The sequence below is a fragment of the Podarcis filfolensis genome (genome assembly GCF_964270895.1).
Source record: "Podarcis filfolensis genome assembly, chromosome: 2".
Lineage (NCBI taxonomy): Eukaryota > Metazoa > Chordata > Lepidosauria > Squamata > Lacertidae > Podarcis > Podarcis filfolensis.
The window spans coordinates 95595400-95616073 of NC_139605.1; the positions used below are offsets into that span (position 1 = coordinate 95595400).

Below are 20674 nucleotides of genomic sequence, written 5' to 3' on the forward strand. Positions count from 1 at the left end.
CACCAAAGTTCTAAAACAATATAATAAAAATAAAACATATTTATAAGCAATTTAAAATATTTTAAAACATAAAGCAATCACATATCCTTACAGCTTAATAATTTTAAATTTGCCATGAACAGTCTTTCAGCAGTCAGGTACTTGGGTAAACAGGAGTGTTTCTAAGTCCCTACTGAAAGTTACTAATGAGGGAGGGAGATGTTCCTCCCGAGGGATGGCATTCCACAAAGAGAAAACCACTAGCAGGAGAAGGCCTTCTCATGAGTTAATGCCAGTCAGACAGCATATATTGGCAGCCCCACTGATAGGACCTTCCCTGCCAGTCTTAGGGCTCAGGGTGGCTGGCATTGTGAGAGGTCCTGATACCACTATTCATGTTGTTTTTCTCTTCCTTTCCCCCCTAGGTATTTCACGACTAGATGATCAAATCTTCCTGAACAGGAACCCTGGCATGCCGTCAGTGGTCAAGTTTCACCCATTCACCCCATGTATAGCGGTGGCTGACAAGGACAGCATCTGGTAAGGCACTAGCATTTTAAACACCCTTGAGCTGGTGCCCTGTTCTTGCTGCTAAGCAAAAGCCTCATACATTCAGTCGTCTTGTTGTGCCTGGATTTGTTATAGACCCTGCTAATAGAATTTCAGCCTTATTACTTTCTCTGCGGAAGCCGGAGGTGTAATGAAGAGACATTAATCAAAAGTTGTTAAATACTCAAAATGGGGTGGGTGGGCTGGAGGAATACATTTGATTTGGAGCCAGTGTATAGAATAACTTTTTTTTTTTATCCTTAAACTTAACTTAAATCCACTTGGAACCTGAATCCAACTTACCTATTTGTTTCCCCCCCCCCCCCCGCCTTTCCCAGTTTTTGGGATTGGGAAAAGGGAGAAAAGCTGGACTATTTTCACAATGGGAACCCACGCTACACAAGGATCACCGCCATGGAATATCTGAACGGACAAGACTGTTCTCTGCTCCTGACTGCTACAGGTGGGTATGGCCTCATTATTTTTTTTAAGGGAGGGCTAAGAAAGTGTTTTCTGCCCTGTCTATGGACCTCATCTTCATTTCAGTCACACAGAGGTGTATTGTTATACATGCTTCCTTATTTTATTCATCTGATTTAGTAAAGGGACCACCTTTTAATAAAGGTTGTATTTTTTTGAACCAAGAGTGAAAACTTCCATAGCCTTTTATTTTGCACTTTCTTCAGTGCATCCTGCCAACAAACTTATTGAGTCACTCACAAAACTCTTCAAGCACACTGGAGCTTCTCTGTTTGAGAATCTTCCTGTGAGCTGTCTCTCACCATGTCTGTTCCCCTCACCTTCATTTCATCCCAAGTTCGGAAAATGCTTTGGGAATCGGGACAGTCTAGCACTAGCCTGTTCCCTCATACCAGTTTTTCTCATCCTGACGTCAGGAATCCTAACCATCAGTTTTAACCCCTGTGCACTTTCTTTGGCCGTCACAACTCCAGAGTAATCCTCTGCTCCATAGGACTTCAGGCCGGGTTAACAGATAAAGTAATCTTCTCCAGAGACCATTATTCTTGCAGGGTGTGTCTTCAGGAATATTGTGCTATGTGACAATCCCTTCCAAAAGCAGCATTATTTTGTGCAGTCTATTGCCCAGCATATTTTTCCTAAGCATATCATTGTTGTGCTAGTGAACAACACTAATGTTGAGTGCATAAGCAAGACTCCAGGCTCCCATGAACTAAGTTTATGGTACAGTTAATGAATAAAGCTTTGTCCATAACAAGCAGGAAGAAGCTGAACTACTGAGTCTATCTTCATTAACCATGTTTGAATACTGCTGCTATCACCAATTTAGAGAGACAGAGACTTTAAAAAAACACAAAACAGCATCAAAACAGCACTTCAGACAAATTTGCTTGGAAGGATACAGTTAATCCCATTCATTTATTACAGTGACTACTGAAACAGATATATTAAGGCAAAATGTTTTGGCTTCTATTTTCTGTGGCTCCCTTTGACTCTCGTGTCAGTCAAAGGGTGCTGTAGTCGTCTTACCACCTTGACTATAGCACCCTTGATTTATATGAGAGCTGGTGAAGAAAGTGGAAGCTGAAATGTTTTGCTATAATACCTCCATTTCAGTAGTCCCTCTACAGATAGATATGGGGATGGTGGGGAGTGAGCACTGTACTATTTTTAGATTAGAGCATCTTCAATGTTCCTGTCTAGTCTCAAGTATATAAACTAATAAAACATGTGCTGCTATATACTGTTGTAGCAGCAGCAGCAGCAGCATAAAGTGCTGTTTTCCCTGTTTCCTTAAACAGCTGGATTTTTTTTATTGCTGTAGTGTTTGACTTAATAAGGAAAATTGGGCCAACGAACTATGATACAGCTAAAGCATTACTCCCATAAACAGTGGGGGAAAATGTTTGCTGAATGACAAGAGGGAGTAACAAATAAGATGAAGGTTTGGAGAAATAAGGTGCTGCAAGCAGACTGGTCTTAAAGATTGCCATGCCAGGCTAGAATCATTCATAAGATCCTTGCTCATTTTCAGGGGGAAAACACACTAAAAGAACACTTCAAGGAAATGAATAAAATAGAAAGCCAGCACAATCTTTATATTACATGTTATCCAGTTTTGTCATAATGTGTGCCTCTAATTTAAAATCAAAAGGAGCTTCCTGTATGGTACCTATATGTTTTGCCCATAGGGCAAATAATGGTTTGGGAGAATATTTCTTAGGAAAGTGTTTCATGGATAAAACTTTAACCTACCTACCTTAATGCTGCAACGCAACCTAGATCCTTTCCCCCTGCCTTTAGTGGCTACTGTTACACCAATGGGAGATCCAGTCCCCATCTCTTCTTGTAATATAACTCTCAGTGGGTGTTTCCACATTGCAGTTATTGGAAACTCTGTGTTGCTCCTGCAGGGCACATACAGTCTCATTCTCATCAAAATGCAACCCCATATTATTTTTCCCCATTTAATCCAGATTGATTGTTTACCCCCTCCTTTTTTTAACTTATCAGAATTTTCACAGAACAGGTAAATCCAGATTAAATGTGGGGAAATGTGGGGTGGCATTTTGATGAGAGCAGTTTTGTGTGGATGCTGCAGAACTGTTACATTCATGGACAGCATAGAGTACCAGTGATCGTCTAATTCAAAATCAAAACTGGGATAATGCTAGGACCGCAGGAAGCAAAATTCCTTCCAAAATGGCTGACTTAATTACCAGTAAGGCCGTCTGGAAATACATAATCTATATTGCTGTCAAGCTAGGTTGCTGCCTGTGACTCTGAATGTGGCAGAGGATAGTGGAGCTTGGCATATTACTCCCTTACTTAAGAGGCAAACAGACTCAACAATATGATTAGAAAGTGTCAGATCAAGCTTTCCATAGTAACAATTGATCTCTCCATAAGGATGCCTGCTTCCTGTTTGGAGAACCATGGTTTAGTGGAATCTGTCTGAAGCGGCATGAATTTTCTGCTGGAGCCAAATCAGTAATGGTGATTAACTTATGGCACTGGGTAAGCCCAGCTTCTGGGCTGAATTCCCTTATAATTTTCTTTCTGTCATTCCTTCAAGATGATGGTGCTATAAGGGTGTGGAAAAACTTTGCTGACCTGGAGAAGAATCCAGAGATGGTAACGGCCTGGCAGGGCTTGTCAGACATGCTACCAACAACACGCGGTAGGTATGACCTAGCATTCTGTCTGGATTTGAAGGGGCAAAAGTAGTTTGCCATCATTTGGAACAGGGTTAGGTAACATGGAGTGGTCTTCACTGTCTACAGTAATACCTTGTTAACAGTGTTTTGGTCTTGATGGAGCTGGTGAGAAATTTCTGCCCTGCAATACTTTAAAAACAAATAATAAATGTAAGATTAAGCAGAGATGCCAGATGGGGAATAGATGCAATCTTTTTCATAGTGCTGAACAGAGGAGTACAGGTGAGTTCTCTTCCTGGACTGCGCTGGAGTTTCATCACTGGAGGTCAGATCTAACTTTTTTGCTTCTAGATAGAGAATTGTGTGAGGCTTTTCTGAGCACTGCCCTTCCTTGGACTCATTATTGCAGCTGGTTTTCTCCTCTCACTTTGGGGTTTTACCCCAAAAACTCACCTCTTGCCACTATCCTTTTTTTTGTTTTGTTTGCTTGTTCCCTTTTGCCCCAGCTCTGCATGCTTCCCATATTACCTTGCTCAGCCTGCCTTGACTTGGGCACACCGCTTGCAGTATTTCCTGCTGTTCATTGTGGAGGGAAGGTCAAGTGAAACGTCACATTTACAAGATGGTAGTGCAGGTAGATTTGAGTGTCCCGAACATGTTGAGAATCCAGGCAGGGTTAGGTGTCAACAAGAAACCCATCACTTAACAAGCCCGGCTGAGAGACTGAGGTGCAGTGTTAGGTGACCAAAAAAAACCCACTATGCCGGATGTGATAATGAAGGATACTTGCTCTGCTTCCAAGACACGAGGAGTCATTAATGCTCTGACAGTTCTCATTTCTGAACCTGTGCATCTCAGCACTGAAGCCTGACAACCGCTTATTCGAAAACTTCCTGTTGCTAAACCAGCACTTTGCATTCCCTTTAAAATATTTGTGCTGGCATAGCCAGTAAGTGATAGTGGTTTGACACGTCAAAATAAAAATCTCTGCCCTTTGAACATTAAGGGTTTTACATTTCAGTAGCGCTGCCTACATGTTTTCCTTTAATGTCCTCTTCCTCCCTCACATTGCCCTGCTTTTCCTGTATAATGTGCCTTCTAGCTATTCATTGGAATTCACAGACGATGCCTCACTCAGATCTTAAAACTTTGACAGACCTTCCTCTGGTTCTTTCCATGGAAAGAATATTACAGTGATTCTGTTCCTCTTCCTTTTGGGCCAGGTAGCCTGAAATTTGAGGTGCAGCTGCTGCAAACCCGAGCTTCTGTAGCGTGCCATTACATGTGCACAGAACCGATCATAAAGTATGGGAAGTTAGATGTCTGCTATAAACATTGCTGTGAGTGAAATCCTGCCATTTACAGGAATATTGTCAATAAGAGCAATGGGGAAGCAGCTAAAAGATGCTTATCTTGCGGTTCTTGAATTCCCTCTGCTGCTTTGGGTGGAGAGTAGAGTACCAAAGTCAAATCTTGTTGATCTCTCCAGGTCTTGTCTTCACAGTCCCTTTACCAAGCTTTAAAGCTTACTTGATGTTCATTAAGCACACGTCACCCTAAAGCATCTTGAAAGCGCATATTTGAGAATCAGCATAGCCAGTGCTGGATTACCCAGTAGGTAGACTTAATATGTGCTGCTTGGGGCACCTGCAAAGTAGGCACACCAAAAATATTAGCGTGGTGTGTGTGTGTGTGTATCAAAACAAGCACTGAATTGGTCATCGTAGGAGAAATTAGAACTTTGTTAGACTTCCTTATGCTCCACTACACGCTCTTCTCCCATTTTTCTGTTATTTTTATTACTTATCCCCACCGAAACCAATGAATTTATCCAGAATTTGCAATCAGAAAATCTAGAAAGAAATTATCTTAACTTTAGCATACTTGTAAGGTTTGTGTCACACACACACACACACACACACACACACAGTTACATTAGCAAATAGTTCAAGTACAAATGCACTAAGCAAAAAGGCTAATTTAAATTGAATACGTATAAAGCAGCCAACCCCATCATCCCCAATCAGTGTGGCCAAGGCTTAGGGGTGATTGGAACTGTAGTGCAAAACATGTAGAGGGCACCAGTTTGCTGGAGGCTGATATTAATGATACTGCGTCCAACGCTGGCAATAATATTTGAGAGCTGGCTTTGAAGTCCAAAGAAAGTGCGATAAATCCTGTGTTACATTTTGCTTCATAAAAATAGACAAGCAAAGTTCATAACTAAATTCTGAAAATATTCGTCTAAGACACTCATAGTCTGATAGCCAATGCATTGCTTCTCTCAACAATCAGTAAGTTAAACTGGAAATGTAGTTTTCTAACCCATGTAATTTTAGGTTACCAGACGTCCCCTTTTCCCGGGGACAGTCCCTGGATTTACAAATCAGTCCCCATACAAAATCCATTGAAGTTGAAAGGTGTCCCCAGATTCATTGAAAAAAATCTGGTAACCTTAGTGTAATTCCTTTAAAGTAGGTGACGAACTTGTGGCCTTCCAGTTAATGTTGAACTTCAACTCCCATTAGCCCCTGCCACCATGACCAATGGTTCAGGGATGATGGGAGTTGTAGTGTATCAGCGTTTGCAGGGTCACAGGTTCCCTAATCCTGCTTTAAAAGGTTTAAGAAAAGGCGAAAACCTGCTATCACATGAACACAACTTGATATGTATTTCTGTACTCTGATATCCTCAGTTCTGATGTTAATAGCCTATAAGCCCTTTGTTATAAATTCTGAATGAGAGTGACCGTTTTTGGCTAAAAATATACTCTGTTTAGCTATCATCTCTTCTCTTAAAATAATTCATTTTTATTGTTTTGAGTCACTACAAAAAAAAAAGTTTGAGGCTGAAGAGAAGTGGCATTTCATTGATTCAGTTCAATAAAATGTGTACAAGCAAATGTTGCTTTAACCCTTGGACTCCAGCAGAGGCTGGTGTGTGCAGTCAAATCCAATTGTATCCTTGGCTCTTCCTTTGAAGTGTCTGCCACTGCTGTTGTCTGTGGCTGCAGTTCAAAAGATGAGAAGACAGGAAAAACCTGCCCATGTAACAACTGCTTTTAAATAACATTCAGGCATCATAAAAAAATAAAACGTGTAAGAGTAATGAAAACAGAGCCAACCAACATGTTGACATAAAAAATATACCCACGAAGCATTGATTTACAGATGCAGCCTAGTCTGGGTAATGGGCAATGGTTTGTTTTTTGATAGTAAAGATCAGCTGTTCCTGGTCATCCCCTTTTCACACTTTTCTATAGCATGAGCAAATGATTTCTGTAGAGAAGAGTTGCCCAGGTCCCTTGTGACTGTTGTTTCTGATTTCCACTATGGCTTGGATTTTCTCCCAGTAATTTCCTCACTGTTTCGGTGAATAAGAAACAGCACTAAGGGAGAGTGATTGTGCTTCCTTTACAGAACTATTAAATTTCTCTTTCGGTCCTTGATTTTGTTACTACCTATGCATATTGCTGTGGGAATGAGAGGGTTAGTTAAATTCACTCTGTGCAAAGGTGCAGGGTGAATTAAATGAGTCCTCTGTAGAAATGAGATTGTTGTTAGAAGTGCTGGCCTTTGCTGTGGAGACTGCTGGTGCAGTTTGGCACAGGGCTGTAATCTGACTCCTGTCTCTCTGAGACCATTGTGCTTGTGGCCTCGATTTTCTGTATGGTGCTTCCTCTTCCTTCCTCTTTTTACATGCTAGTGGAACGATACCTGAATTTTAGCATCCTCTGCTGTTGGTTGTTTTTCCTCCATCTTTCTCCTCCATCTTCTAATCCTCAGTTGGTGATGTAATCATCTTGATGAAAAATGGGTCACTGACCTCACAAGGGGATTGAATGAACAGCAGGAGCAGAGGACACACTTAAAGGAGTGGGTGGACCTGACCTCTTTGTGCAAGCTTTCTCATTTGTGAAGAACAGGCTGGAGTGGATTAAGAGGGATGGAAGGAAAGGAATCTTATAAAAGTGTGTGTAATTCTCCAGCAAAACATTCATGTGCCTATATATAGGAAACCCAAAGGCTTCAGCTCTGTACTGACTACGTACTGCAACAGCAAACAGGTTTTTTTCTTAGCATTGGTTATGCCCTTTCCTGGCTCAAATCTACCAAATACATTCATTGTCCATCTAAAAGTTAAAAGGATTAGGTCTAAGAAAGACAGGAGCAAATTTCACATTATGCAAAGTCGTAATATTTTGGATCATGTGAAGATTCGAACAGCTGTGTGAGCACTAGAGAATCAGGCAGGGGGTGGAGGGAACCACAGAATCTATGCACATTATTATGAGTCAGCTCCAGGTTGGTGCTGAATTGGTGTTGATATAATGACCATTTTAATGAAAGCACCCAGGCACCACCTGAAATAGTGCAGGCACAGTTCATATTGTATCACTCCGAAAGAGGTGGGGGGAAGTTGCTGAAATGAACATCCGAATAAATTCAGCACTTGGCTGTTTTGGCCAAGCAGATCTGTCATTCTGACTTGGTCTGTTCCTCATAACAAGAGATGGACCGGTACTAAGCAAGCCCCTTTATTCTCCAGGGTTTTCTTTGTGTGTGTGTGGAGTGGTTCTCTTCTAGATGGTTTTGTTTGCAGTTGAACCAGTGAGAAGGGTGACATGGAGAAATAGGAAAGATATAAAAGCAGGGCAAGCCTTGTGCAAGTTAGTGCTTCAGTAGGTTACAGTCTCAAGGTGATTCCTGAGAGGATGCTACTCCCACAGGTGTCCATTTTGTGATTCAGACACTATTTCAAAAGGTCTTGGTTTATGTAGATTGCATGCGAGGTTTCACATGGAATAGGCAGAGTGACTTTTTTCTTTTCTTTTTTACAAAGAGGATGTTTAAGATGAGTGGTTTAACAGAAAGCATAATGCAGGCTCCTAGGTCAGACTGTAGACTGGTAGGGGAAGGACATGGCAGTTCCCATCAGCATAACCACATCCTGTGTATTACCAGTTAGAATTAGGAAGAGTGAAGAAGAGCGTTTTGGATTTGATATCCTGCTTTATCACTACCTAAAGGAGTCTCAAAGCGACTAACATTCTCCTTTCCCTTCCTTCCCCACAACAAACACTCTGTGAGGTGAGTAAGGCTGAGAGACTTCAAAGAAGTGTGACTAGCCCAAGGTCACCCAGCAGCTGCATGTGGAGGAGTGGGGAAGCGAACCTGGTGCACCAGATTACGAGACTGCCTCTTAACCACTACACCACACTGAAGAGAAAAGAAAAGCAACAGTATAAGGAACATCTTTCCCTGAGGTCAGATAGGCAGTCCATCTAGCCAAGGAGAAAAAAGGTGGCATATAAATGTAAATAAATAAAGGACTCTGACTGGTGCTCTCAGACTACCGTACAGAACAAGTGATGCCTTACAATGGAGAGAATGGGCTGTCACCTCCAACTGGTGCATCTCTGACCTCTTTGCGGGCATCCATCACCACTGCTTTACTTCCTCCCAGTTTTGGGGCTTGTTTTAAAGGTGAGCCCATGGTGTTTGAGAGTGGCCGATGCAAGTCCTGCCCTGGAAAAGGTCAAGCAGGTTCTTTTTCTAGAGTTCCTTGGGCAAACCAAGGGCAGCTAGGCTCAGCCTAAGCTGCCCTGTCCTTAACAACTGAGCTGCTGCTGCCACCCTGCAGCTCCTCTCATTATCCAGCCTTCTTCCTGATGGCTTCAAATGAATCCCCTTGTACTGCTAATTTCCCCCACTTAAACAGTTGTTTGAGCAGAGTCCTCTGTAAATTGTCCTTCCTCTCTGAATGAGTGCTCATTAGCAAATCATTGAAGTGTGCTTTGTTGCTGCCTACTGTATTGCTTCACAGCTGAGCTGGTGGCTCAGTGAGGCCTGAGCAGCACATCGCTTGGCTGTTTGGATTCACCTCTCCCCTCACAGGGTGTTGGGTTTCTTTGTGGGTTTTTCTTTGGTGAGGGGTCATTTGGAGCGCAGCTTTCATTTCTCACTCCTCCGCTGACAGCAAGGTGCCTTTCATTCTAGGTAGAGTATAGCAGGGCCCTTCTGAGTGGGATTTGAGCACATGAGCAAAAGAAAACCGGTCTTGCTTTCCTCCTCATGGCTAATGGCTTCCTAGGATGGCTGCTGTGATCAACCTACTCGTCTTCCTTCCTTCCTTCCTTCCCTGAATGGAGGCCTCTCTGCCGCTACTGCTTCTCTCTAACTGTGTTCTTTTCTGTTCCTTTTGGGTTGCTTTTCCTAATCCTTTTTTTAAGATTTGTTTTGCTTTGGCTGACCAACTTACCCTTAGCATCAACCCCTTAATCCCTGTCTTCTCACAGGTCTGGCCCGAAGGGTTTCAATCTATCTTGACAGAAGTAAACAGGGAGGTGAGTGCTCTCTTTCCTCTTACCTACAATCAGCGCGGGAGGGGTGGTCCTTCTAATCATATGTGGTGTTGTTGTTTTTAAAATGGCATTCCTTCTAACATCTCCTGGGTCCTGTTAATTCTTGGAAGGCAGCCTAGCTTCTCCTGGCCTTCCCATTCCTTGCTTTGTATTGCTTGTCTGTACTATGCACTGTGGGCTTCTACATCTGATATTCTGTCAACATGGGCCTCAAGTGTCCACGTGGAAGAAAGGCAAAGGGAGGAGATTCGTGCATTTTCCTTTGCTTCGGGAGCCTGATCACAAAATGTGGAAATTGGAAAGTGTTTTCAAGATATGCAGAGGCAATATTGTTGTGTGATCACTTTATACAAGGATCGCAGCAGGCCAGCCATGCTCAGGGTACAGCAGCTTCTCGGCCACCACCATTACTCTTAAACAGTTCAAGAGATGGTCTGAAATGTTTGAGCATCTCTTCGTGAAATGCCTCTGTCTTTGTTGACTGCTACGTTTCTTTGATTTGTAATTATGGGATGCTGAGTGGAAGTAAATGGCAGGTGTGACCTTGTTTCAATCTGGAAAGTTGGTTTCCGCCTTTGGCAATTAATTGTCTGGAAAAGGTTTTGAACATTTCCAACCTACAGTAAAACATGTATTTAGCTCTTTAGACTGAGACTGGGGGGAAAAAAACCTGTGGAGGGATGGGACTTGAAATCCTTCTCTGTTGCTTCAGCTTTTGAGATAGTGACAGATGGCTGGCACAACAGGACATGGTATGTGTGGTATGTGTCAGAAAGCTGATGTAATCTTCTTAGGCGCTCTATGAATTATTAATATTCACTAGTTGATAAGGGCTGGAATGTGTCTGCAGTGATTATCAGAACAAAGGTGGCTGTGTGTTCTGTGATTCAGGCTTCTCTTAGGTTGGGGCCTTTAAACTTTCTCTGGTTATTGGGAAGCAGTGGAGAAGAACATGCAAATACAATGGATTACTATGAGCATCCCATCTTTTGTAGAAACTTGCTGGCAAGCTGACAAAGCTAAAATTAGGAAGGGTGGAGGCTGAAGGGGTTTCCTTTTGATAGGCTGAGCACCAGACCAGCTTGTTGCAACCACCATAGAGAATCAATACTGATGATGCTTTGGAAGCAACAATCTGTCAGGAGCACACGGATAGATAGCTCCGCTTCAGAGCTAGCCTGGCACACCTGTTGAGGTCTTTGAGAACACATTTCTTTCTGTGAGGAGTTGGAGAGTTTCAGAGTGGCAAAATGACTGCAAAAAGCACAGAAATATTTGCTCCAGATTATAAAGTGCAAAGACACTGCCATCCCATCTGATAAATGTGACTAAACTTGTCTCTGATTCATTATTCTATGTCAAATGTAACAAAAAAGTGAGAAAAGGCCCATTTGGGGATGTGAGATTGCCAACCAATAGTATCTATCACAATAGCATAACTATGTGGTCCAGCCTCATTTCTCCTCACTCGCTGGATGATGGCTAAAGGCAATGCAGGGCTGTCTGTAAATGGGTTTGCTTTTTGTTGTTGTACTGATATTTGAAGGAGTTTAGCAAATGTGGTAAATGTGTCCTGGACAGTTGTTGGATCCTCTTAGGCTATCCTCCATCTTGCCTCAGTCTCACAACTAACAGAAAGTGTGCTCCAGACCTCCCACCCCTGCTACCCACAACCTTAGAAATTTACCAGGGAAATACCACTGCATCAATTGCTTCTGGGAAATTAATACATTCTAAGGTCCAAAGCAGACTTGACCAGGAAGAACTGTGATTAGGATCTTTTGTAGTTTATTTGCTAATTAGCGGTCCCATGGGCCTGCTTTGAAGAGTGGGGAAGTAGTACTCCAGGAGAAAGAGATTTATTAAACACTATCCCATGGCTTTTTCTCCAGTGTAATTCTTCTCCTATTACTATTAGCTTAGGGGGAGAGCTGCTGTCCCAGTCTGTCTTCTCCACCCCAGTCATAGCAGACTTTATGTAGGGAGGGGGGAGTTTGCTTTAGGGGTAGGGTATGGAAGGAAAGAATTACAAATCTCCCTGAGCACCACTTCCACATTCTTCAAAGCAGTCCCATGAGGCTGCTGATTAGCAAAACAAAAGCCACAAAAGACATTAATAACAGATTTCCCTGGTCAAGTCTGAGGGTCTTATTCCCTTCAAACTGACACTTAAAGTAAGCAGTGCTTAAAAATCCAATTTATTTAATTATAAATAAATGTTCAAATCAAAGAAGCTCCAAGCGAGGCCTGGGGCTGGATTAGGAGCTTCCCCCAGCCCAGGAGCTCATAAAAGTTATTGGGTCTTGTACTCTTTTTTTTTTTAAGAGTAAGGGGTGAGAAAGCTGGAGGGATGAAGTTTGGGGGGGAGGCAAGGAGAGAAGCAGGGCAGAGAACAGGAATACTACTAAGTAAGGAACACAATAAGGAGTTTTGTTTTTGTAAGGGAGACATTTTGAACTTAAAAGGCAGTGTTGAAGCTCCATCTAGGATAGACCTTAGTAACTCTGCTTTGTGGGGCGGAAAACGTCTAGGAGAACTGCATGTCATGCCACATTTGTGCTGTATCAGAACCAGCATCCAAGTGCATTCATTATCCACCATGATATGGATGAGACAGAAGGAGTCTCATGAGGAGGTGATGTGTTATTCTTTTTAAAAAGGCAGTAGGTGAATCCCAGCATTGATTGGTCTGTGGGATTAACTTATGTTGTGCCTCTGTAGTCAGAGACAGAGCATGATGCCTTGAGAGAGGTCAGGTCTTTTATGAAAATAAAGTAATTAGGGGAGCGGCAGCTCTATTTTGAGGCACTTTTCACTTGGTAAATTAAGGCTCCCGGTGTTCTAGAGAGTCTTCTTTTGTCATTTGGGTGATGCTTGGCACAGGAGTGTCACTTGAAGGGGCATTTTCAGGAATTAATGAATAATGAGGTAATGCAGCCTCCCCACTGCTGCCTGGAAATTAAAACAGGGACATGGCTCGTTTATCAGCCAGGAGGGGGGGCGGTGTATAGAAGATCAGCTTTCCTTTTCTTGGATACTGTTGTGTTGTGGCCTGTGCACACATTTCTGAACTAATCAAAATGCCAGTTAGACAAAGACTGTGATACAGCAGTGATTTTGGGAGAGGGGATGGGGGTGGAAACATGATTTAAATAGAATGTATTTGGAATGCAGCTGTTTCTGATGCCAGGGTTCTTTGCTGAAACGTATGCAGGGAACTATTCCACTGAGATGCATCTCTGACTTTGGGGGAATCCTACAAGAAGTAGCTGTGGAAAGTTCCAGTGGCTGACATGTTTTTAAATATGCCCTTTCATATCACGCAGAACTGCTAGTCCTTGTGTGAAGAAGCCAAGAGGAATTATATTTAAAATTAGCTTTCTGCCATGTGTCTTATGCACTCAACTTCATGTACAGTGGTACCTCGGGTTAAGAACTTCATTCGTTCTGGAGGTCTGTCCTTAACCTGAAACTGTTCTTAACCTGAAGCACCACTTTAGCTAATGGGGACTCCTGCTGCCGCTGCAACGCCACTGCACAATTTCTGTTCTCATCCTGAAGCAAAGTTCTTAACCCAAGGTAATATTTCTGGGTTAGCGGAGTCTGTAACCTGAAGCGTATGTAACCTGAGGTACCACTGTAATGCCTTATGGAAATAAGATGGAAGTTCATTTACGCCTTGTCTGTGAGAATATATCAGCTGTCGTGAACCTTGCCTCTTTGGGAACAAATTGTGGCAGTAGGCTCCATTACAGATTTCCTCATGAGCACATAGCAGCAAGCTCTCTAGTACCTGAGCAGTACCTTGCATCATGAGCCCTGTGGGAATGTCACGGATGGGGTCGTTGGATCTGGGGGGAGCTTCACAACATCATAATCAGAAACCACAACAAATATTAAAATGGTAACAAATGCAATCAAACATCATCAGCAGATAGATGTTAAACCAGCTGTAACACAAAACAAACTGGAAAGCAAAAAGATGCTGAGTAAAGACCATCAAATCTAGCATCACATGAATGGATAAGGGGAGAAAAACAACTGAAGCATCGCTGCTGAGAGAGCCCTATTGCCAGTAGGCACCCTCATCACCTTCAAAGATAGGGGTATCCAGAGAGAGGCTTAAACAACCAGTTTCAAAGGTTGGTTTATGTTGTGTGGTGTTGTGCTGCTGTGTGTGTAAAATCAGGAGATATATACATATATAAAGATAGTTCACAACATGGGAGGACATTGCTGAGAAGAGGAAGGGATGGTGTTTGTGCATTTGAGTTGTACAGCAGAGGAACATTTAGCGTATAAGGAAGTGAAAGAGCAATAATTTCTCTTGGTTTTTCTAGTCCTCTTCAGTCAGTGGCTGTGACGCTTATGCTGCCACACTTCGCACTGTGCTCATAACTATGGATGCATTTTCACATGAACAAATACTGCTATTTGAGTGCTGAAAAATGCAATATACTTGCAACAGAGAGCACTGTTTTGCAAACAGGCATTTGGACTCCTGGAAGAAATAAGAAACAACTAATTGCACACAGATTTTATTGTTTGCAAGAACATTGTTTGGAAAGGCTCCAAAAGATCTATCTTCTTGACTCTGTGCCCCACATCCCCCAATCCCATGGAAAGGTTGGTTTTCTTTTTTAAATTAAAATGAAATCAAGAGTCGTCAACGAGCCTCTGATCCGCAAGACGCAAGGAACTTGAGATGTAAACATGAGTCAATAATGTTATGATAGTTCCCTCTTTGAAAACCACCAGAAACCTCAGGCCTACTTTAATAAACATTAGTTTGCCCTGAAGTGGGTAATGCACACAAGCTACTTTGCTCATCATCATGTAGCGTTTTCTATTAGCATTTCATAGCATTCTATATATTTATGCACTTATGAATGAGTTAGATTTAATGCAACGGGCGGCTGTCTCCATAGATCTTTTTTTGCTTTTCATGTCTCATGAATGGGTTTAAAAACACATCTTAAACATCTCAGATTCCGCTTGTCTGCTGCAATCCTTTGAGAGTGGAGGGAAGCTGTGCCATCCTAGTTCTCAGCACATGGGCACCCTCTGGTGGCAAGAGCTACATAAACCTCCACGTCACTACATGGAGGAAGAGCGTATTCTATATTCTATCAAGGGCCAAAAAGGGTTCCCCTGCTTCCTTATATTGTAAAATGGTTGTTATCACTGACGGCTTCGTTTGCCAGGAACTATGTAGGAACAGGCCAGGTCACTTCCTCTTGAGCATAGTTGCCAAGGAAGTTGTCAAGATTTAGGAAACAGAAAGCAGCTGAGAATCCAGAGCACACTACTTACAGAGGAAGGCAGTTCTCAAAAAACACAAGCGACTGAGGAAGGAAGCAAAAGGCAAATAAGCATATTGAGAAGCAATATTTGTCATTAACTGTTAAAGATTCAGCAGAACCCCCATTGCTCAGTCAGTGACTGCTTCCAGTTTTATAGAGCAGCATAAAGAAGGGAGTCCATCTCACCCATGTTTGCAGAGGCTTACATTTTTCATTAGTCTTCAGGAAGAAATCTGTATATCGTCCACTAAAGAGTAGAGTCTTGTTCATTCCACGCAGTTAAACCTTCAAGAGAGCCAACTCCTTTTAAGTGATGTATGATGAACATTATTTTTGTGCTTCCCTTCCCACAAAGGAGAGAGAATTAAGGTACTTTATTAACCCCATTTCACAGTTGTAAGAAGTGAGATTTGGGCAAGAACAGATGTCTTACTCAAGGTCAGTCAGACCATGGCAGAGCCAGGAATTTAAATCCTACCTCCTTTATTTAGCATTCTGTTCACAAGGCAGTTAAATGTTGAACACTTTGTTTTACTTTGCTTCTGGGAAGATGGGAGAGCAGAATAGCTCCATACCTCCATGGAGCCCCACAAAGAGACATTACAGTAGTTGATCCAAAAAACTATAAAAGCATCAATCATAGGCAGCTTAGTTTCCCCCAGGACATTGTGATTACCCACCGGTCCGTCTAGTCTAAAGTCAGACTCATCTACCTGACAACTTCCTCCAGACACTAAGTAAACAAAGGTGCCATGCCATACAAGCAAGGAGAAAAACCCACATATTGTGTATGTGTGGTCTGCAGATTATGTTGCTGCTGAAACAGTGTTAAGATTCTTGTGCTAAAATGTAAGTATGAATGACTGAGAAACTGGCAGCTTAAGCATCTCTTCCTAGAGTGCTGCCTGCTTAAGATGAAAAGGCATCATCCATCTCAAGCCTGCTGGGTTTATCTTGTCATACGGACCATAAACAGGATGACAAACGCAAAATGCTTTAGAGGTGGTTATAATCTAAACTGCCGCCTTTTTTGCTTGCTCTGAATCTGTAGCACCCCTCCAAGTTGCCAAGGAAGCTGAAGAAACAATAAGTTTGTATGTCCAGATAAAAATATGCACTGTCCGTTTTGCTGCCATTCTCTCCCTCCCACCCTGCGCCCTATTGCTTGCAGTAAGAGCAAACGAAGGGCCCAAGGGCAGCCCCCAAGTTCCATACTTGCACAGGTGTTTTGGCAGCCGGCAATTCCAGCAGGCCACAAGAAACAGTAAAGTGGGCCTGGGCATGGCCACTGGATGAAGGGAATGAAGACAATGATAATTAGGAAGATGCTTTCAGAGCATATACCTTGATCATACTCATAGAGTTGGAAAGGGACTGGGGGGTCATTCAATCCAACCCCCTGATAAAATCAGGATCTGCAATGTGATGTGCAGCAACAGCACCTGTAGCAGGTGACAATCCAAGGCGGGCAAGAGAAGTAGCTTCCCTTTTTTTGTCTTACAAGACCCTTAATAGGTGCTTGTGTTTATAGCACTAGGAGAACGTTTGTGCTGCTGTTATGATGTCTTGATGTCCCAGCTGCAGGCACTCTTGGAGGATACTGATTATCTCTAGACACGTTCCAGTCTGGACTCAGGCCTGTTATGGGGACTGAATCTTCCTTGGTTGTCCTGATGGATCTTTATCAGGAGAGGGGCATGGGATGTATGACCCTGCAACTTCTGCATGATCTCTCATTGACTTTCAATACCATTTGCTGTTTATATAGAGTTGTATATAGACCTTGGTTGGATAAAGCTAATTGTTTTTATTATATGATTTTATTATTTTGCTGTACCCCGCTTCAAAAACTTACTCAGTACAAAGCATTATAGAAATGCATTAAATTAAGAAATAAATGTCCCCCTGCTTTATGGTTCTACTGCCCTTACGGTGGCAGTTAGCATCTAAGGGAGTGCTACATGTTTTTGCTGTTAAAAGATTAAAAAATGCAAGAGTTTGCTTTTATCTTTTGACTAGATATCTGGTCTTTTTGTGGGGCTGGGTACTTTTCATAGTACTTCCCTTTCAGAAGATTGGTGCATTAGTCATTATTTGGGTTCTGTTTTGTTATCCTATAAAAGGCCCTGGTGGAAGTCATAGTGAGGTTGGCAGGAAGAATCAAATGCTGCCTTGTTGGGTTAAGGAAGAGACTGCTATGAATCCTAAATTGTTTCAGAGTCATTTGTCATTGCAGCCCAAACTCCTTATAAAGCAGCCCAGGTGCAGAAACCAGAGAAAAAACACATGTTGCATTGGATTTTGTTGATTAGAAACAAGAGAAGGTCGTATCACTGCAACAAATTCATTTGAGTATTTCCATGCCTAATGCAATTTACTGCTTATCTCTATGTTAAAAAAGCAAAGCAAAACAAAAACCTTATGGCTATATTGGAGAGGAATGGTCTTTTTCTTCCCTGGGTACAAAAACAGGGGGACAGGTAATTACTAAAACACTTTCCCCTCACTTTTGTGTATCATACAAGCAGTTCGTGACTCCTGTGAATAAAACATTTCAAATGAAACCAGCTAGAAACCACTGTTGAAGGCTGCTGCCGCCGCCACCACCCTGCACCCTGCTATATTTTTTTCTCAAAACCTGCCACTTCCCAAAGTCCACAGTACCTACCACATTCTAACATTGATGCACAGTGCACTCATTGTGTTGGATTGCTCTGCTTGACCGGAAGATTTCATTCTCACAATGTTCTGACTTATTTCATCTGTCCACATGTACCAAGATATAAATTTGTATGGCACACCTTTTTCTTTCCTCAGGAGCAGGGATGGTGGTGGACTGGGAACAGGAAACTGGTCTTCTCATGACTTCTGGAGATGTACGGATTATAAGAATCTGGGATACAGACCGAGAAATGAAAGTTCAGGTAAGCACAATATATATTGCTTATGGATCTGGTATTTAAGCAATCCGAAACAGAGAAATGTCTTGTGCTGCTAATTTCGCCACTCAAAAGGCTACTTGTTAATGAGATAATTCCTGAACTCAATACAGAAGGTGTCTGTGGAAATGCTTCTCCATGGATGTCAAAAAGTTTATGTGGGGTGGAATGTGGGGCCAGGGTTACTTACAAATGGGGTGAATCATGCCTGTGTACCTGTGATACATTTTGTTTACAAAGCATGCTGAAGTACCAGATACCTTGCAAAGATGAAATGCTTGGTGCACCTCAAGCACTTTCAGCCTAAGCCTTGAAACATCATTTCCTGTGAACATCTGGACCATGGGGACAAATCTGTTTTCCTAAGGCCATCTGAAAGGATGCGGGTGGCGCTGTGGTCTAAACCACAGAGCCTAGGGCTTGCGGATCAGAAGGTCGGCGGTTAGAATGCCCACAACGGGGTGAGCTCCCATGGCTCGGTCCCTGCTCCTGCCAACCTAGCAGTTTGAAAGCACATCAAAGTGCAAGTAGATATATAGGTACCGCTCCGGCAGGAAGGTAAACGGCATTTCTGTACGCTGCTCTGGTTTGCCAGAAGCGGCTTAGTCATGCTGGCCACATGACCTGGAAGCTGTACACCGGCTCCCTTGGCCAGTAAAGTGAGATGAGCGCCACAACCCCAGAGTCGTTCGTGACAGGACCTAACGGTCAGGGGTCCCTTTAACTTTACCTTTAAGGCCATCTGACATTCACATATGAGGAACACTGAAACTAGTTCCAAGGACAATCTAAAGCGAATCCCTTTTAGAGTACTGAAGGAAATACATGCAGAATACATAGCTCAAGAAAGTCAATCAGCCCTCTAACTACAGATCATGCATTATGTGATCAAGGAATTTAACATTACTCATTTACACAGGCACAATGCAAAATTGCATTTTCTCTTACATATATGTGCACATTCTGTGTTTTTTTTCTAGCGAAAAAACATCACTGTGCACATGACAGATAAAAGAAGCAAAGATGCACTAATACCATCTCTCATGCAGACACAGACAAGAAGCATACAGACAAGCACTTTCTCTCATGTATGCATTCACACACATGCACACAATGGCAGAGGAAGCTGGCCCCGATTGGCTGTTGCTGGCTGTAGCTTTTCTTTGAGCTGTTCCTCCTCCTCTTGCTTGGCAGTGGTGAGCTCCCATCCTTTTCTTCACATGCATCTCTAACCATGATCCAAGGAAACTTTAGGAGTGCAGGCAGCTGACACATCCCACAGTGGAACAACAAGCCAGCCAAGCTTTTTCCTGACTGTCATTCACTGCCAGGACTAAGAAGATCCAGCTTACAATGGCAGAGGCTGAGTGACAGCAAATTTAAATTCACTATATTGAATGCACAGAGCAGTGTCTGGGCCAACCCTGTCTATGTGTGCTAGAAACTGACTAGTTGGCAAGCCTAAAAGTCCCTTATAGCATCTATCTGCCTTTGGCAGCCCCCCAAACGCCATTCCTCTCTATCTGCCACCTAAAGTCACCTACTACACTTCACATCATGACAGAGCTGGCCTTGTTCCTCCTATTCTATAGGCATGGAGACTGACAAAGGAACAGAGCAGTTTTAGCCGCCTTGTTGCTTGAGCTATCGTGCCACTCACCTTAGCAAAAAAACCATGTACATTCACGTCAGTTGCCATTAAATCAAGCCACCTCTTCAGCCACATAATGAGAGGTAACATCTCTGTCTAAGCTGCTGTGGGAAATAAAGTCTAGTCTACAAATCTTTTGGAAATTAATTACCTCTGGATGAACATTAATTATGGCACTTTGACCCAGCAATGCAGCACAACTAAGCCTATGCTAATCTTAATTATTTTCAAATATTATTTTATCTGTGCAAATTAGAGAACATCAGAAATCAGCAGGGTGAAAATATTTTAAATTAGAATGATTAATGATTGTACGGAGAGCATCTTAAAGGCATTTTATTTCTTAAACAGTGCAAATTGGTTTTTGCAATGATTCGGGGGATCAAGACTTAATCATACTGCAAAACCCAGAGCAGCAGAAACATAGTAGTCATATTCAGAAATGCCACTGCCCATTATTTGAGCCACTGAGTATATGTTGGGTACTAGGTTGGTAGGAGGTGGTGAGAATCATCATAGATTGTGGGTGGGTGCATGGGCTTATATACTTGAAACAGATGTGGGGGGCAATTTTAGAATAGTTTGTTACTAGTTTAATGGTTTCCTTGCAGAAAGAGAGAATTTGGAATTACACTTCTATTGATTCAACAGCTGTGATGATCTAGCACAGTTGGTACAATAAAATCTCAACTGAACTAGTCTGCATCCCAGGAGTGGATGACTTTTTTTGGCCCAAGGTCTGCATTCACTCT

The 20674-nt window shown here is 42.5% G+C and overlaps 1 protein-coding gene across 2 annotated transcripts in view; it reads left to right on the top strand.

The window, feature by feature from the left end:
* RPTOR (regulatory associated protein of MTOR complex 1) overlaps window positions 1–20674 on the top strand; it is a 304516-nt gene that overhangs the window by 268039 nt on the left and 15803 nt on the right. The window contains exons 26-30 of one of the 2 annotated variants that reach the window (XM_083598574.1): window positions 405–519; window positions 867–991; window positions 3584–3688; window positions 9964–10011; window positions 18150–18256. In XM_083598574.1, coding sequence (XP_083454700.1) covers window positions 405–519; window positions 867–991; window positions 3584–3688; window positions 9964–10011; window positions 18150–18256 — 500 coding nt within the window. The remainder of the gene's footprint in view (window positions 1–404; window positions 520–866; window positions 992–3583; window positions 3689–9963; window positions 10012–18149; window positions 18257–20674) is intronic. The other variant, XM_083598575.1, reaches the window with a different exon arrangement.